The 19,410-nt window shown below is 40.3% G+C and overlaps 2 protein-coding genes across 16 annotated transcripts in view; one reads left to right on the top strand and one right to left on the bottom strand.

Moving 5' to 3' along the window:
* The window catches only part of CTNNA2 (catenin alpha 2), a 463,212-nt gene that overhangs the window by 300,432 nt on the left and 143,370 nt on the right, over nt 1–19,410 (top strand). The window contains exon 1 of one of the 15 annotated variants that reach the window (XM_051798207.1): nt 5,319–5,371. The exons of 12 other annotated variants lie outside the window; for them this stretch is intronic. The gene's annotated coding sequence lies outside the window, so the exon portion shown is untranslated. Of the gene's footprint in view, nt 1–5,318; nt 5,372–7,168; nt 7,188–7,223; nt 7,298–19,410 lie in introns of those variants that run through there. 2 more of the 15 variants (XM_051798205.1, XM_051798206.1) reach the window with 2 other exon arrangements.
* Nucleotides 4,312–7,117, bottom strand: LRRTM1 (leucine rich repeat transmembrane neuronal 1). The gene has a single exon (XM_051798221.1). It carries the CDS (start codon nt 6,207–6,209, stop codon nt 4,647–4,649), a length of 1,563 nt encoding a protein of 520 aa, XP_051654181.1. The 5' UTR covers nt 6,210–7,117; the 3' UTR covers nt 4,312–4,646.

The raw sequence follows: 19,410 nt of genomic DNA, 5'->3' as shown, positions 1-19,410 counted from the left end.
TTTCCCATGTGGGCACAGTGGTCCCCTTGCCTCCTCACCAGTTCTCATCTTCCCTTTCATCCCATCCCTTCACCCTTCCCTATTCTCTCTCCTGCTGAATGAAGCTATTTAGTGTTGTACCCTCCTTTGCAGAAGCTGTTTCATCCCTGCTTGCACAGTTTTAAAAACTGCTTTCTCCACCCACCCTCAGTCTTGGTTTTTCATCTGTGCTAGTTCTTTAGATTAACCATCTTTAAAAAAAGGCAAAGGAATCCAGTAACATCCTGATTTAGTTGTTGTTACTCCAGTCTTTTATCTTTTGTCTCCTTTTAATTTCGTTATTATTACTGCTATTACTGTTATAGCATTAGAAATAAGCTTCCTCATTAAATACTCCTTAGTTGCCACTCTGAATACCATTGGAGAAGCTGGGGGGGGGGGGAAGGGAGAGGGATTCAGGGAGCACTTTTGCTTTTAATGCAGAATGAGACACTCACAAGGAACAAATTTAGTCCATCTGAATAGCAAATGAGTTGTTGGGGTTTTTTTTATCAGAACCGAAGAAAATGATCAAACAGACTCATTTCAACTACCCCTCGATGCCTTAGCCATAAAAACATATACAGAATATATTAAAGCATACAAAAATATCCTTAGGTATGGTTAATGGTCTTTCTCTGGCACAGGTTTGCAAGGCAGCTCTGAACTAGGGGCTGCATCTTCAGCTATTGCTGTGACCACAGAGGGAGGGGGCATCCCTTGGTCTGACCCCTTTCAGTACCCAGACAGCATGGCAAAGGAGGGAATTTGCAGCTTTAACACAGAATATCTTTGTATTTTATATTTTCAGGGCAGAAACAGAATGTGGTACATTAGCATTGATTCTGTGGTTTCATATAATTATTTTTTTTTTAAGTAGTACAGAAAGGAAGGAAAGAAAAAGACAGAAAGGAAAATAAATCATCCCTTATATACATTCAGAGCATACACAGCAACAGTTCCTTCAGCACTGGGTGCACTATGAGTGGGTATTGATGTGAGCAGCAAGAGATTGCATGTTAGAGATCTATAACACTGGTACTGTTAACCAGCCTCAAAAAAGGTAGTTCTTTTGTTTGCCTTTCACCCTGTCTTGTGTTTAAAAAGACAGTTAAATATAAAGAAAATAATGCTAATTACCTCGTTATAAAAGGGAGATTAGTCCTATTAAGTAGAGCATTAGAAAGGGAATATTGAAAATATTTTCTTTCCTTTGATATTCCCCAAGCATCTCTTGGACAAAACTGTCACAACTAACCCCAAAAGCATCTTTTTTTTTCTTTTTTTCTATTCCTTTTGAGTTTGGAGCCATTTAATATTGCCAGAATAAGGGCATCAAAGAGAGGGAATGACTTATCTCTGGACAGCTGTTAAACACAAAATTTGGAAGAAAGAGTTAGGGAAAATTTGTCCCTGCAGTTGCCATAAATGCAGCACAAATATAATAACTCCCATATATACCAATGGAAATAGCCTGGAGCAGGATGAATAACTGGATTTCCAATAGCTAGATTGAAATGACATACTGGCTCTTTTATTTCTTTATTACCCACATATATTTCATGTAAACTTTCAGACTAGATGTGGGCACCCTGTGGTACTGCCAGGTAACAGCAGTGATACCCCTCTTTTCACCAGTGAATATTCAGAGAGTGTCAGGATCTCCAGATGTCCTCTGGGGACCACTAGGAGGTTGTCTCTAGAAGAGATTACCCTCAGAAAAGATTTCTGCATGAAGATTTTGAAACACATCCTTTAATAAGGGCTGTGCTCCACGTGGAGGATCCATCCATCCATCATCCTGCTCAGGGTGGCAAGTCATTGCTGGTCATCACCTCTCTTCAGGAGAAATGGCAACAGGCAACACCGAAATCAGCTCCCACTTAGGAAATCACTGCACCTTTAAAGGAAAACGCTCTGCTCAGTTTACTTGAGCTGTCAGTGCAAGATGCATGAAGCACAGAGGTGAATAAATTCCAAAGGCAAGATTGCTCATGTCTTTGCAAACGTGGCTGGAGGTTGCTAACACCAATAAGCAGCAGGAACAACTCCAGAGGGGTGCAATCACTCGTGTGTTTCAAATACAACCCACAAATATGCTAAAAATACACTGAAATACAACCACGGGATGATTGTTTGTTGGTATCAGTCTTGTCTTAGATTTACAGGGGCAAAGCCATGACTGCACTAATACATTTCTTTATAGCAGCAGGGGGTCATTATAGAAATAAAGCCAGTTTATATATATATACAATATTTTAACGATGTTAGTTGATTTTTTGGAAGCATCCTGGCAACTAGTTGGAATCAGCCCTGCTGGCTGCAGTGCTGCCTTGTGGATTTGAGGAACATATAGCCTAGTTCAAAGTTGGAGAGCCAATTTTTCACAGTTAAATTCCCTACTGATTTCAGAGAAGGGTTTAATGGGGAAAATAAATATAGCTTGGCCCTGAGTTAGCATGTATTTAGGCAAATATTTTTTACCTTAAACATGATCAGGCAACCCAAAAGACAAGGGGGGTCTGTACTTTCTCTCTGTCCTCCCTGTTAGGTTTGTACATGGACACTCAACCCCTCAGGTCACTTGGGAGTTTCAGGATGGATCAGGCCCTGCTGGATTTGAGGCACAGGAAGAGAAATATGCATTTGTTTAAAGAGAGAAAAGCCTGGTTTTAACAGTGCTGGCTTGTTTGAAACTGTGGGGGAATTTTCAGTGGCTTTAGTGAAAAAGCAGCTGATTTTCATTAAATTCTCTATGAAACAGTCCTCTCCCAGTACATAATCTCATTGCTTTCACAGATGATATTATAGTCTCACTGAATAAAAATTTTGATTAAAAGGCTCTTGCCATATTTAATATTACAGAAGATGAGATGTATCAAATAGATGAAAATAAATTCTGACTCCTTAACTAAAATAGTATCAGTCAGAAAAAAATATAGAAGTCACTCTTTACTCTCAAAATTAATGGCTAAAACCTGCTGTGCAGGAAAACAAGTGATTTATTCCGTGCCTATTTTCTGCTCTATGAGCCTGCTGTAGCCTTGTAAGAGTAGGTGGCACTTCGATGCTATAAAAAAGGGAAAAAAAACCCTGTATTACATTAAAATACATGTAAGATTTTGCAATTGTTCCTCTATTGGTGGTAACCTGAGGATAGAGAAACATGTACAGAGCATAGAAATGTCACCCAGTTCATTATCCATAACATTTTATTCCCATGTAGTGCCATAGGAAGAAAATTTCAAGATGCTCTGCCTGGTGTTACAAAACTCCCTCACCATCAATTAGTATGAGGGGAGTTGGTGAAAGGATCAAGTTGTTCACATACTGGAATGAAAAATCCAAAATACAAAGAAAGGAAGCCTTTATTTAAGGGCAGTCAGATAAAACAGCTGCGTGATTCTACGTCGTGAAATCACTGCTTTATATCCATCAATTCCATTTATCACTCATTAGTAAGGAGGGTTCATCTGCTTTCAGCCTCTGCAGAGATTTTTAGGGTTGTTTTGTTAGTGAAGGCTGCTGGTGGAAGGGAGGGACATGAGCTGGGCTTTGCCAACAGTTTACTACAGGACCCAGAAGTAGGATCTAATACCTCTCTATCTTCTCCTGACGGTGGTTTTGCTCTTCAGACACACAGGTTGCATCACTGAGACCCAAATAGCTTTTGCTCTTCTCCACTCACCATGGCACCACAGGGCACAGAACAAGTTCCCTGCTCTTGGCATAGCTCAAAACAAGCATAAAAGTGGGAAAAGCTATTAAAAGCCCTTAAATTTAGTGGGGGTTTTGGTCTTTTTTATATTTCTGATGAGCACATTTTGGCAGTGTTTCACTCATTTGGGTTTTGTTGGTTGTTTTTTTTTTAAGGGAGTCTTTGCAGTATGATCAGTTTTGATACAAAATACTTCTAAGGGTTCTGATGCTGTTTTTATGGATCTTGCAGCAACTAACAAGTGAGCTGTACTTAAAAACCCTCAGAATTCCTGTCCCAGGGACAGGGTCAAAACTTTAGCCTTTCTGAGGTGCACTGACTCCTTGTTGTACTGGCATCCAGTTACAGGTAGCACATTAACAAAAATAGAATTCCAGTGTCATGCTTCATATCTTCAGCAACATGATGGACGTGAATGTGTGCTAATTACAATGGGTAATTTTAAGCTTTCTCTTTTACGTGGCTTCTTTGCTCCTCGACTTTCATTTCAACACTCAGCATGAAGAGAAAAAGAGGTTAAACTGTTGCATTTTGTATACAGGGAACCATTCATGTAATATACACCAGTCTGTAAAAACTGTAAATGCTATTTTTTTTTATTTTAAACAGTTTTTTTTTTAGTTTACAAAAGATCAATAATTGGTACCTTTTTACACTCTCAGATTCCTGAATATTGACAGATCTTCAAAGGGAGTATTAGCATATGAAACCTTAAGATTGGCTGTCCTGAAGGTTTTTAAGACACGATAAAGCTAAAATATCAAGTCTCTGGGACAGCCCCTCTTAACAATTTGGGCAGAGGTGCATGTCAGAAACCACCAGCAAAGCCCAGCAACCCCCCCCACCCCGTGCCACTGTCTGCCTGCACGCTGTTATTTGGTTGCACACTGTTTAAATCCCACAAGGAAAATCACACCTCACATTCCCTCGCTGGCTGCTGGTGACAGGAACAAGATCCATACTCATTAATGATCACCAGGGCTCCCTCAATGTGGTTGGGTTTGTAATCAACATAATACTCCTGGGCTGACATGGCAGCCATTTGGTGCATGGTCTGTTTCTGCTTCTGCTTCCTGCGCTGTGTGACAAAGCACTGTCTTAGTTGCCTTAAGCCGGCTGGAAAGCACTTCCAGGAGACGTACAACACCAAAACCACGATGAGGAAGGAAAAAATCAGTGCCATGGTGCCCGTCACCACCTTGTGAATCTGCACGGCGTTCTCGGAGTTCTCGCCGGGCATGGTGATGGTGACGGCGTACGTGGTCCGGTCCTCGCCGCTGTCCGGCACGTCGTAGGTGGCGGTGGCGGAGCCGTAGCCGAGCGTCTGGTCGCTGTTGTTGGTCACCGGGGAGAAGGTGTTGACGCTCGTGGGGTCTGCGTCTTCGCACAGGTGGAAGGCGTACACGGCGTCCAAAACATCCTCGCCCTGCGCGTACTCGGGGGTGGCACAGAGCAGGTTGCTGTCGTAGCGACCCTGGAAGTTGCTCAGCCAGGAGGCCAGGGCGCAGACGTTCCGGCTGCAATCCCAGGCGTTGGCGGAGAGGCTGATGCTAGTGAGGGACTTCCAGGAGTCCAGGACCCGGGAGTCGATGTAGGTCAGCCGGTTGGAGTCCAGCTGCAGGGATTTGAGATGAGGTACACTTTCGAAAACGTGAGGTTCGATGTATTCGATTTCGTTGCCGGAGAGATCCATCTTTTCCAGTTGCCATATCCAGTCCAAGGTGTTTACTACGATGGTAACTTTATTCCTTCTCAAGCAGAGAGAGTGCAGGGAGATGAGCCTGGGAAAATGGGCTAAATTCACTTTCACCAAGTCATTGTGCTCGAGGTGCAGCTCAGTGAGTTTGAACAAGCCCGCAAAAGAGTTTCGAGCCAGGCTCTTTAACTGATTGTATCCTATGTCCAGAAACTTCAGGCTGCGACAGTCCTGAAAAATTCTCACCGGCACGAACTTGATGGCGTTCGACCGCATGTGCAAAGTTGTCAGTTTCCTCAGCCCGTGGAACAGGTCGGGCTCCAAAGACTGTAGATTGTTGTAAGATAAATCCACACTGCGCAAGTTTGGCATGGGGCGGAAAGTGGTGTTGGGCAGTTGGGTTATTTTGTTGGAACTCAGGGTGAGCTCTTTAACTCGCCGCAATTTTTGAAAGGCATTCCCCTCCACTGAGCAAATGTGATTGTGATCCAGATAGAGCCACGTGAGCTGCATTAACCCTGTGAACTGTCCATCATGCAGCTCTGAAAGGCTGTTGTACCGCAGAGACAAGCCCATCATGCCCGACAGGTTGCGAGGCATCTCTGTAAGATTCAGTGATTCACAGTACAAAAGCCTGCCCTCACACCGACAGAGCTGTGGACACCCACTATTCACAGCTGGAAGCATTTTAGAAAAGATACCCAGCGTACACAATATCAACCCCGGGGGCTTCCTCAGCAGCCAGTTTAAACAGAGACCAATAAGAAGGAAATCCATTAGCAAGAATATTTCCAAATATGCTTGAGAATGTCCATTGAATCTTTTCAAATTCTACATCATATTTTATTTAAGGGGGGAAAAAAAAAAAGCAAACCAACGAAACAAAGCCCGAAAACCAAAGCAAAACAGCAAACAGAACAAACACAGAGGCAAATATTTCACTTTACAGCATGCAGGAGCTGTGCAGCATTAAAGTTCACAGACATTCAAAGGTAAAATGATAGTGATTTTGTTCATGTTAAATGCTGCAGCAAAGGAAAAAAAAAAAATCTTTCTTCATGAAAGAATTTAATTAAAAAGTGTCTTACCCACCCTTTTCCAGAGAGTGACAACCTCCATTCAGTTGCTTCCTTTGTGTTTGGACTAATTATATGCAGAGCTAAAAAAGACCCCTCTGTGCTACAAATTCAGTCCCTTTCAATGTTGTGCAAGGCTGGCAAGCTCACAATGTCTCACTTCGCTTCTGCTCAACGAGCGAAAGGCTTGTCCAGCTAGCTTTTGAGCTGCCTCCTAGGACCTGCAAGTTTCAGAACTATGTACATGAGCTTGATCTTCTCCTTCTCCCTCTGTCCTTTCCTCTGCAGTTAACACTGTGGCGTGAAAAAAACTCCAAACTCTTTACTAACGACTCCACAGGATTTGTCAATCTGTTTAATGTCCGTCATTTGCAACGACCATTGACCGGCACAACCTTTACTCCAGAGAGAGGTTACCATTCATTCACTGACCGGTTAAGGGTCGCTTTATTTCCCATTCTTTGTTCGCTTTGCTTGTTAGGTGATGCTTAGAGCAGAGAGAGACAGCAAGAATCCCTTCCCTTCAGCTGAGCAGTATGTTGCTAGAGCATGCAGAGGCACCCAGTGTTCACTGAGTGTCGTAAGCTGCTCATGATTGTACGCCTGCACTGTGCATCTCAGACATGGGCAGATTGAAAAGGGGTGGGCATAAAACCAACATCGGGAGCGAACCAGGAAAGTAATATATGCTCTTTGATGAAATGGAAAATACTTTAAGCCTATCTCGCCATTTCTCAAACAGGCACGCACACACAGCCGCACAAATCATCAAAAGCGAGGCAGTGCTAAGTAGGAAGCTTGAGAATTAGGATGATTCTTCTTTTTTATATATATTTTTTTTTTTGGTGGTGCTTTTGTTTAAAGTCTGAATTTATAAGCTATTAGCCGGGAGAGGGAGAGACTTGATTTCTTGGTTTGGGAAGGAATATGTAAACCGGTCTCTTTGGATTGCTTTTTCTCTCTTAGTTCCGATGATGAGATTTGCCTTTTGGAGTCTTGGGGTGGGGGATTGAGGGGTGTGGAGGGGGGGGGAATGTGTTTTTCTTCTGACATTGTCTAAATAGAGCATGATTTGAAATTCTGTGCATTCTTTCTCAGAGAAATGCAGCCAGAGCTCTGCAAATAGGAATGTCTCATTTCATATAAGCTTTAATTACATTTGGTCTTTTTCCATCCTGCATATTTTGTGTGTTCAGCACATGCCTTTCCTAAAGGCTTTTTCTTTTCCTTTGCAGTGTATGCTACGGCACACAGAACTAGAATTCTTCCAGCATAAAGATCACTGTGCTTTTGGAATAAGATCAATGTATAGGTTGCTGTGACCGTGTCGGCAGCATGCAAAGAAGGGGTTTCAAACCCCAGTAGTTTATAAGTTTTGCAGATTGTGCTGGGTTTTGTGCTGTGTACCAAAGGGGGAAAAAAAACAACCAAAAAAACCTTTGCCTGATCATTTGCAGTCCTCATTCTGCATGGGAGATGCGTCGACAATGAGCTCTGTAATTTTTACTGACTGAAAAATGTGTGGTACTTCTGTCAGGAAAACGCTGGCCATCTTTTCCTATTATGAAATAGAGTCTCAAGCCTGTGTGCTGGTGAATGCGATCAGAGCTGACAGCTCCCAATTCTGCATCAATTCTCAGTGAAGAAGTTTCACATGGAAATACAAGTATTGCAGAAGAAAGTGCTGATTTTAAGTCGACATCGGGTGCAAAATGCTGGAGGGGCAGGGCAAAAGCATTGTATTTGCTTTCTTTTTCACAACTGTGTTAATTTTTTAAAAAGACCTGTTATTGGAGTATCTCTGAGAGAGCTGATCATTGTGTTTGAGTGTGGCTGGCTACTGGGAGCGTGTGCTGGGAGAGATCAAGGAATGCAGTAATTTGATGCAGTAAAAGTTGCTTTACAGAGGTCCTGGCAAACTTAAAGCTTTCGTGCATAAAAATCTGTGAAGGAGATGCATTACTAATGTATTTGCCAAAACCAGTCTTAAATAAATTACAAATATAAACCACTTTAACTGCGGTTTCAGAACCTGGGAACCAACGTGCTTTTATGCTCCCTGTTCAGTTTATTTACATTTTTTCTTCTCTTCACAGCATTTCAGTGGTCTCAAAGCAAAAATGTAATGCTTTGATAGTATACGAACCTCATCTATGTTTTAGCATTTGGGCAGGAAAGCTGAAGGTGATTTCTCTCTCTCAAAATCATGCTGTTTTATTCAAAGCAGGCTGTTTATGCAAGTGTCCACTGGTTGCAGTACACCTTAATTCTGTTTCTGAGTACACAAAAGCAGGAAGGAAAGCAATGACAGAACCGAGAGAAAGAACACTGAAACAGGAGAGACTAAAAAAAAAAACCTTGTCCAAGAATATATTCCAGATTGCCTTGATGAATATTTTGAGGCAATTAGCAGTAAAAAAAATGAAAAGATGACTTGAACTTTACAGATACTGAAAAAAGCTTCAAAGCAATGAGGTTGTGTCCCTTAAAAACCTGCAACCCTACAAGTCTTCGTGGGTGAAGTCTTAATGCCTTCTCCCATATAAAAATTTGAGGAGAGATCTGCAACAATAGCCCTAAAAATTTCAGTTATATCTTCAAGGAAAGCTGCCATTTTCTGCAAATCAGATGATGGTAATGATCACTTAGTTATCATTTAAATGCTATGTATAAAGTGAAGAATTCCTCTAGTAGAGGTGAAACTCCTTGATGCTTCACTGAAGAGCTGAATATTTTTTTTTGCACTGCTTCTTCTTGCTATCACCTGGGATACAGCCTGGATCCTACTCAATGTGCCTATTCCCACACTTGGCATATAATCCATTATCATTTGGTTTTCAAAGGTAGAAATTAGAGCAGACAGTAGCAAACCTATATAGCATCAGCTGGAAGACTGACAACTAGAATTAGGAACCCAGAATTAATGGCCCTAAGCACACTGTCTCAAAGCTCTTACAGAGGTCTGTTGAATGAGAAACCCTGCTTTTACTTATACAAAATTTGGTTGTAGAAAAGATTCCAGGTAGTCTTTAAAATGAGAGACCTCAGTGTATGTTTGGGGCTGTGCTGTTGAGGCACAGTGGTGACCAAATTAAAGAACTGGGCCACTTGGATCTGAAAAGCCAAACTTGGGTAGGATGGGAAGGATGGGAAGGATGGGAAGGATGGGTGAATGTATGTCTTGACCTGAAATATCTTTTATAAATTGGTTTTCGGTTATATTTTTGCAGCATACTTTTTTTTTTTGCAATAAAACTAGGAATCCACTTTGAACATGATTGTAATGCAGAGGGCTTAATTTCCACTGTCTCAGCTATTATCACAACCAAACTGTTAAGTTTACACATTTTGTGAAGTTTCAAAGCCTCTGGCAAGTCTCTATAAAATTAGCAGGTTTAAATTAGCTTTATTAAATGTGCTATTATAAAATATTTTAAGAATGGCAAACTCAGTTTATGTGTGTTTAAGGGAGCTTGATTAAATCAATGTGAAGTAGGTTGCAGAAGAACAACATGGATAAAGTTTTAGAAAGTTTAAGTGGGAAGCTACTTCTTGTAGTCATGACAAGTGTAGTCCACTGGCAACACCCTGCAGTGACTGTTAGAATTGTTCAGGCTGAAAAAAGGAAAACATCTTTCAGTGTATTTGGTCTACACATTTTTAATATTGAGTTCAGATTAAACATTGAATCATAGAATCAGTAACATTGGAAAAGACCTCTAAGATCATCCAGTCCAACCATCAAGTGTCCCATGGGATTTAACTGGCCTCAGAATAATTTCATTCTTACTAATTCCTTTTATATTCCATTACTGTTTGTACTTAGGTATTTACCTTGACTTACTTGCAATCCAGGACAGAGGGGGTTGGGACAGAGTGAGTAAGATCAGAATCTGGTCACTGATGTCTAACTGCATATATACATCTTTTAATAAATTCACTAACAAAATACAATAAGTCAGAACAGTGTATTAAATACTGGGTATAGTTCTTCCTTCTGGTACTTTCTGAGTGGTTTATATCAGAGTAATAAAAAGTGGGACTTTTAGTGGTGATTTTAATTTCCTTTCATGAATGGAAGGACTCAAACCTTGATCTTTGGTAGTCTTTAATTTTCAAGGGTGCTGAACCATGGCATTTTGTATAAAGGAAACATTTAAAAACAGAAAAGGGAAGAAAAAAACGTGACTCAAAGTAGAGCAATCTGTTATTCCTCTGGTGTTTCTGTCTTGGTCAACCTGGACATTTATTGTCTGCCCCTTCTGTATAGAATTTAGGATTTCAGCTGATAAGAAAACCAGCTCCTGTACAACATACCTCTTTTAGTAGATATAAAAATGCATTATATTTTGCAAGATTTTGACCAAAATACTCCTGGTGACTCCATATGTCCTTAAATTCTTATAGTGCCTAAGAGACACACTGGATTTGTTACCAACTTTAAATAATAGATATTCTTCTGTAAATTATGTTATTGTTTTGGACAAGGTGCTAAACACTTTTCTGTCTCATTGCAGCTGTTCCATCCTCATTGTCCACATTCAGTCCCAGCTGGTTGTGCCTATCTCTATAAAGTCACTCACACAAGAGACCTATGTGCAGCATTGTCAATGCAGTGCAGAAATGTCAATTTTTAGGAAAATATGTCAGTTGTAAGATGAAGTATCTCTCCCCTGTTCATTAGTCTTAAACTGCTTGAATAATCTAAAGAGTTACTGACTCTCTTAAGTGAACTTGCCTATGGATTTCTGGACGTGCTGTCAAAGCTCTAGACAGTGTTATTGGTTCTGAATGTCCAGATGTAATGGAAAAAAGACAACAAATAAAACTATCCCTTTGTGATTAATCAACACATCGGTGAAGATCGTGCAACATCCTGGTTAAGCAAAGATTGATGTGTTACCATCAAGTGACCAGGTTGTTGGAACTTCTGGTTGACAGGGAAAGTGAAAATTTAAACCTTGTGTTTTGATTAACTGTTGCTAATTTATATCTCTAAAAATGTCCTGGGACGTCTTGGAGGGAGCACACGTGGAGTGCAACAATTAGCAATTGTATAGGTTTTAGTTAGTCATATTTAACTGGAAATCAATTAATTCCACCTTCAGAAGTGCTAAGCAAGACACTCCAGAAAGGTTTGTCTCAAGCCCTTCCCAAGCATTTCTGGAGGTGCCAGTGAATGAACTGTAATTAATTTCCAATTAGCTTAAGAGCAAAGAGGGCCAGAGCTCATCCACACACTCGAAAACATCTACCTTGCCCTCTACTACTGTTGCTGGTTCATCTGTAAGGATTATTTTCTTATATAAACTCTAGTGCTAAATGGTCTTTTTTCTGTGCTTCAAGACTTGTTCCCACTGAAAGGATTCTGCTCTTGCATGGATGTATCTGCTCCAAGGTGGCTGTTGACACCATTGCATCTCAGGTTGGCTGGTCGTTTCATCTTGATGTATTTACCTCAAAATGATCAGTCTGAGAGAGGCTGGTGATGGTTCAATCATGAATGCACCACAAAGTGACAGAATAGCAGGGCTGATTAGGACTGGGCAAAATCTCCCCTGTAACTAAACTGGTTGTGTTCCTAAACTCATCACATGTTCAGAATTTTGACATGCCAGAATTTTGTGTTCTTCTCCAGAATAACTTGTGTTGCTCGGGAAGTTGTCCGGTCTCACCTGGGGATGCAGGTTTAGCTGTGCTGCATAAAAGGCACTTGCCTTATGTTGTGACAGCCCTTCTGAAGCAAAACTGTTCTTTCTTCTTAAGCAATGGCAAAACTTTAGTGTCAGTAAACATTTTTTAGATTTCCAAAGTTCAGGAAGTAGAGAAAATTGAGAGGAAGTTATGAAATCAATTATTGAAAGCTATGATGAACAAGTTAAAAGCTGATCCTGGCACTCTTCTGTAAAGTCTTTTTACAAATGGATGAACTACTCTTGGAAGACTTTCCCAGAGCAGAAAATCTGTTCTCCTCAGCATTAGACAATCCATTTTTTTTCTGCTCTTTTCAAAGTGTATTTTAAAGCACGATCAAAAAAGACAAAAAACTTTTTTGCTGCCCTTTGTGTATACATTATTTCAAGAAGTATGCCTTGGTGATAAAGTCAGTGCTAGTATTTTGAAATAGAATAAAGGCTTTTTTTGAGTCCTTGCCCATCACATAGGATATCATTTAAATTTACTCCAGAGAAAAATAGAATCATAAAGTCATAGAATGATTTGAGTTGGAAGAAACCTTAAAGACCATCTCATTCCAAACCCACCACAGGCAGGGACACCTTCCACTAGACCAGGTTTCTCCAAACCCCATCCAACCTGACCTGGGACACTTCCAGGGATGGGGCAGCCACAGCTTCTCTGGGCAATCTTTGCCAGGGCCTCCCCACCCTCACAGGGAAGAATTTCTTCCTAATAGCTGATCTAAACCTCCTCTCTTTCAGTTTGAAGTCATTTCCCCTTGTCCTATCACTACATGCAAAGGAGTTGTTTTACAGAGAAACTCTGCTTTTGGAAAATGTTACCTGTAAATAATGTAATTTGGAATGCTCTTAGATCTGACTCCTGGATTTACGGAGGACCTGACCAATATCAGCTGTCGTGTAGTCATGGAAATGGATGTCAGATTGTAGCAGAGCACCTATAGCAGACAGGCAATCTCATCTTTGGCAGACTGTGCTAGTCTCTGTTACGTTGCTTCTTGGTGAATTTTGGCAGATAGAGAAGACAGGATTTTTATGTTTTCCTGCTTCTGCTCTGATGATATCCATAATCTGAAGGGAAAACTCGGGATGAAATGTGCTGAAATCCTGGTTCCATGTGTATTGCATCTTATAGGGAGATTAGAGGGACTGGATCATTAGCTCGTACACAGAATTAATAAAGAAGAAACCAGGTTGAAGACTCATATTTCAGATAGAAGTCATTGTGATTTTTGCAAGTTTAAAGACGGCAGTTTCTTGACTACCTGAAATATTTATGGTTTCATTACGTTTTATTTGCAACTGATGTAATGTCTAAGAGAAATAATCATGGGTCAGGAGTCTCAGAAGGACATATTTAAAGGCATAACAAAAGATAGTCATGCATTCTAAAAAAAAAAAAAGACAATAACCTAACCTTCTTTTTTTAAACCAACTTAAAAATACTGAGACCTTACTGAACAGTTTCATATGGTGGAGGAGGTTTGTGTGTGGTTATGTGTAATCTTAGAAACCCAGCTTTGCTCAACAGCTAATTTAACGTTGTGAGATCCAATGGCAGCCTTTGAAGTAATCATTCCTGGCTCTTCTTTGCTTTTGTTCCAATGTGTTTGAAAGGCTTTTTATGTCCTATAAGGAAGAAACATACAAGGCAATCAAAAGTTTTGTGTTGCTCCTTTAGTCTTAATAAATATGATGAAAGGTATTGCAAATTTTTATAACATATCCAAAGATCCTGAATTTACCTGCAAAGTTTTGGAATGAATATGCCAACTACATCCTCAACATTCATACAATAGTATGAATCATAATTATCCTCACATTATATATGTTTTTAAAGGTGAAACAGCAGATTGGAGGGGCAAATAGTAACAAAGCTTTAGGGTTTACTTCAGCCGTGTTTTAGAATCCTATTTCCTCTGCTACTGCTGTAATTTTGAAGCTTTAATATTCCTGTAAAATGAAGAGCTTATTGCTTCTTAAGACTCAATTTATATTTTAAATGAGTGGAAAGATGCGTAATCAACTTGAAAAGACAGGAAAATATCATCCTCTTTTTCGAGAGATAGGACATTTTACTGAGTGTTTTGAATTCTAGAGACCATTTTTAAAGAATGCTTGGCTTACTTCTGCTCTTTTTTTGTAGTGCAAATTAATTATAATTTGACAAGAATGTGTTTGATTTTCTTCTTCAGATTTGGTGTAGAGCCAAGCTTTTTTAGTTAGAGCCTCTAAATCAAAACCGAAGGTCACTATCTGTGAAATGCCTGTGGCTGAAGATGTATGGTAGTTCTTTCTCCATTATTCAGAGATTTTTGTCTATGAAAAGGTGTTTATGTGTTTAAGTGGATACTGTGTAATGTACGCGTGGCTGTGGATGAATAACCATTTTTCATGATTACATCAGTAATGTTCCTGTCAGCAATTCTGACAATTTGGGAAACCATTGGAGTGAAAATCCCAAGCTACCCACCTCCTTGGTGCACCCTTTGGATGCTGGCTGAGGATTTGTGTCCCTCAGTGTGTTGTAAACCCGTTGAGTTCCCTTCCCTCCCAGTCCTGTGGATGTTGGGCAGAGAAGCTGCTCCCAAATCTGCCCCAACATCCTCCTTCAGTCCCCAGAATCTTTACTGGTGTTGCCATGTGTACATTGCTCAACGGGGACCCTTGGCAGTAGGGGACAAAAGGTGATAAGCAATTTACAATAATGACTCCCAAATATGAAAGAAGTCAATCCTGGAAGCAATACTAGGGTCCAGATCCTCACTTTGCTTCTAATTGTATCTCATTTTTTTTGCTTATTTTGTGCCCTTGTTCTTCCTACTTCTAGGGTTGCTTTTTGAGGGTATTTTTTTTCTTTTTTTTCTTTTGTTTTTCTGTTTCCAGCTCCTAATTTCAGGGATTGTCTGTTCCTATGTCCCTGCATGATGCCCATCCAGGGCTATCTTTCACTATGTACTGATCAGAGCATCCTAGAATGGTTTGAGTTGAAAGGGACCTTAAAGACCATCCAGTTCCAGCCCCGTCCCTGGGCAGGGACACCTTCCACTAGACCAGGTTACTCAGGGCACCATCCAGCCTGGCCTTGAACACTTCCAAGGATGGAGCAACCACAGCCTCTCTAGGCAACATGTGCCAGGGCCTCACCATCCTCACAGCCAAAAATTTCTTCCTAATACCTAATCTAACCTTGCCCATTGGCAGTGGGAAGCCATTCCTGCTTGTCCTGTCACTCCAGGCTCTTGTCCCAAGTCCCTCTCCAGCTCTCTTGGAGCCCCTTCAGGCACTGGAAGTGGCTCTAAGGTCTTCCTGGAGCCTTCTCTTCTCCAGGTTGAACATCCCCAGCTCTCCCAGCCTGGCTCCAGAGCAGAGGGGCTCCAGCCATAATGAATATGGTAATAATCAACACAGTTCTGATGTTCAGGACATCAACTGTTGGACAAGAATGACTGTCCTGCAGTGATCCCAGATCTGTTTCTGTCCAGCTGAGGTTTGGTCCCTCTGCCTTCCTGCAGCCTGTTTAGCCAGCTGAGCGTGGACCCTGCACTGACATTTGGTCAGCAGAAATCACCTGTAGCTGTTCTTGTGCCCCACGAGGGACATGAAGGCAATAGAGCAGCAGAAGACACTAAAATACACTGGGAAAAACTTCCTTATTGCCAGTGGGGTGAAGTTGGGTGGTATTGGCTTCTTTACCTTCAGCCTGGAGAAAATCATGTTGATGGCAGTTGTCAAAGCATTTCGCCTTTGATACATCAGTGCTTTTCCTTGGCCCTCACTCTGCAGAACCTTGAGCCTGCTGGATGCATCTGCAGCACTGCAAAGCAATGCTGACCTTGGGATGCTTCCCTGAAATACATTCAGCTCAGAGTCTTTTGAGCTGTGTTCTCTGACTGTCTGGATTTGCTGGCACCATTGTATCCATTAAATACTGATTAAATTTAAAAAATCCAAGAGACCAAATAATGCTATCATCTGTTCCTACTTATCTTAATAATATTGCCAGTAACATTCCAATATATCAATTCCAGGATATTCTATGCCTAACCTGATGCATGGAAAACAGAGAGAAGGTACTTCTTTGTTTTAGAAGCAGAACTAAGCCATTTTATTTATTGATTTGATTTTGCTATATAGCCTAGAGAGGAGGGTAAAAAGTAAAAGCTACTTTCAAGGACTGTTAGAGAAATACATCATTTTTCATAATGTTTAATGAATTGCTTACAGTACTTGTTTTACTTAAAACTGCAATTAAATATCACCCTCTAGTCAAAAGAAAAATGTGATAAGAACGTGACTCGAAACTGGGAAGAACATTTTCTGAAGCCCTTTGGGAGTAATTCCAGTAATTATTCAATCTGACGTTTTCCAGAGCAATAACCCTTTATGTATGAACTCCATTAATCATAATAACAGAGTTCACACGTCAGATGCTTCTGTCCAGTCACTTCACACTCTCCATTTAGTAGGAAACTAATAAACATCTTCACTAAATATGAGAAAATACTAAACTGCTTTTAAAAAAACCCACTGTATAGTTTTGGTCTTCTGAGGTGGGACAGGATCTGCTCATGTCTGCAAATACCCTGAATTTCCAGGCTGTACTTATCATCAACATCATGTCTCCTCCTAGTTTGGGGGCATTTCATTCACAGCACTTTATGGACATTTTTGCTTTATTTTTTCCTCTGAACTGCCCTGAGGAGATCTGGTTTGTCTGTCTGTCCAGCAGTAAACACTTAGTCTATTAACTTTCTTATCTGAATAATTGGTCTTTTGCAAGACCTGTATGTAGGAAATAAAAATTCTACTTTGGATCATCTACAAGCACAAGAGTAAATACTTGAATACTTCTCTTCTTGTATGAATTTATTACACATTATTTGAACAGCAAAATGAATATGGAGTAACTATCTTTGATGATAAGCAGCTCTAAGAAGATTTTTATGTTTTTCTGTGTTTCATCAAATGAAAATATTCTCTAATATTATCTTGTGTTAAAAAGTGGTGGTTTAAAAATGCTGTGGTGGTTAGAGGCTCCTATTTGAAGACTTTACCATTCTCTCCTTTTCAGACTGACATTGTTTTGTGCTTTTGAAGCTGGCAAGTGCAATTATCAGGGTTCTGATGAGAAGTGATAAATATAATCTATTGCTGAATGTGGATAAAAGACACAGGCAAATAAGATTGCTTTGACACAGCCTCCCTGTGCATCTTCCGACTCCTCAGAAGCTGAGAGGAGAATAATTCTTTGTCTTTGGAGATTTATTTTACATTATTTCTTTTTTTTTTTTTTTTCTTTTTTTTTAGTTATGGAGCCGTATGTGATGTACCTGGACTGTTACTGTGACTAATGCTTTAATTTCAGGGGTTTTGCATGGCAGTTGTCATTCGTTGCACACTCCAGTAGATGGCAACTCCAGTCTTCTTGACATTTAATCTCCATTCAAACCAGCAATATTTTCCGTGCCCCCATCCCCCCTCCCCGGCATCTTGTCTGTATAAATAGCTACGAGTTTCACAGAAACGTGAGTCAATATTACTTTTATTGAAATCACCACATAGTATCTGATTTCTACTCAAACAGTACCAAAGAGAAAGAAAGGAAAAAAAATAAAAGGCCTGCAAGCACCAATCCTCCTGGGTCATAAAGCACACACTGATTCCCCCATAACTTTAAAAAAGTATTTTAGGAGTTTTCATAAAAAGTATTAGTACCCCAAACTTCTTTTTATGTGAGATAAAGGGGTGAGCTGGTTGCAAATACAACATACTGGCTTTAAGTTTGATGGTTTGGCTGTAAAATGTATAGTCCATACCTAGCAGTGGTTAATGCTAAAGTATTTATTTTTGCTGTGGACGGTAAATACTTAATCAAACTTGTAAATTATATTTCTTTGTGAATTTGGTAATGATGTACCTGCATACAGCTTGTCTTGGGTGAGGGCAGGGGTAGGACCAGGGGTTTACTGCGTGGCATTAGCCATGAGAATATTCTCCAATCCCCCTCCTGCTCAAAGCACTGCTGTGTTCAGCCTCTTCTTTGTGCTTTTATTCCATCCCATCAATTGTATTACCAAAGCATCAGTGCAAAGGAGTCTATTTCTGCATTTTCCTCCGCTGACTTTCTCAACTTCAATACTTGCCTGTACAATTTGAAGCCATAAAACAAAGCATCTCTCTGTGAGTGAATGCCAGACATCAACCACAGGCACAAAAGGTTGTGCTTGCTCTGCCTGGGCTGGAGACTAAGGATCATAACAGTCACACAGAGGGTCCTTTCTCTATCTCTCTGTATCAAGACTGTAGTTTAATTTTCAAATCACTTCCACTGTGTCTACCAAGGTTTTATTTTGAGGTTGATGGTTAAAGAGGGGCCGAGTGAGGGACAGTTTTTTTTTTTTCCTGAATAAATAAAATCTAACTTCAAAAGAACATGTGCTACTTATCACATTTTGTTGTTTACCTGCTTCATCCATGGAGATTTTTCAGTAATTCCATAAGAAACTTTCAATCTACCAGAGTCTGTAGGATCACTTTTCCCATTTCATGCTAGGTCATATGGTCACAGTACAAACATTTGTTGTTTAAAATAAACTGAAAAAAAGCTCTATATCATAACAATGTTTAAGGCCAGATTTAGATGTTCACACTTTTATTGGTTTAGTAAAAAACTTGATTTTGAACCCAAACTTGATTAGTCCATGGATATTTTTACTTCACAGAAACAGTATTAAAATAAATTACACTCATATAGGACAAGCAGAATATTGGTCCATTTAAGCCTGACTGATTTTTATGTAACAAATTAGTGAGCAAGGTAATTAAATCTCTTCTGGATGCCTGTTTCATCTCTGGAAGGAATCCCAAGAACCTCAGAAAACTGACTTTTGGGTTATATACACAGGTCCTGGGTCTGTTGCAGCTAAGTGGCTTGTTTCTCATTATCGCATTTAGTGCTACAGAAACTGCTCCACCAGAGTCTTTATTAAAACTTGCTTAAGGCGAGCATTTTCCCTTGGGTCAATAATGACTTTAGAGGAATGGATGCAGAGGCTGGATTTGTTCTAGCTCCTGGAATGAATTATGTCTCACTGGGGCCCCCAGGCAACTACTTCAAATTCGCCACCAGGCACTTCATCAAAAATTCTATTCCAGTATTGAAAAGACCTTGTGCTGCTATTAGGGAGTGCAGAGCATGCA

This window comes from Manacus candei, unplaced genomic scaffold, assembly GCF_025592945.1.
Source record: "Manacus candei isolate 608988 ecotype Guabito, Panama unplaced genomic scaffold, ASM2559294v1 h1tg000048l, whole genome shotgun sequence".
NCBI classification, from domain to species: Eukaryota; Metazoa; Chordata; class Aves; order Passeriformes; family Pipridae; genus Manacus; species Manacus candei.
Note: the sequence above shows the minus strand (reverse complement) of the source record. Positions and strands in the feature narration are given on the sequence as shown.

What these genes read in the sequence shown, in the direction of transcription:
- LRRTM1 (XM_051798221.1), bottom strand. Translation starts at nt 6,209, where the DNA reads ATGGATTTCCTTCTTATTGGTCTCTGTTTAAACTGGCTGCTGAGGAAG.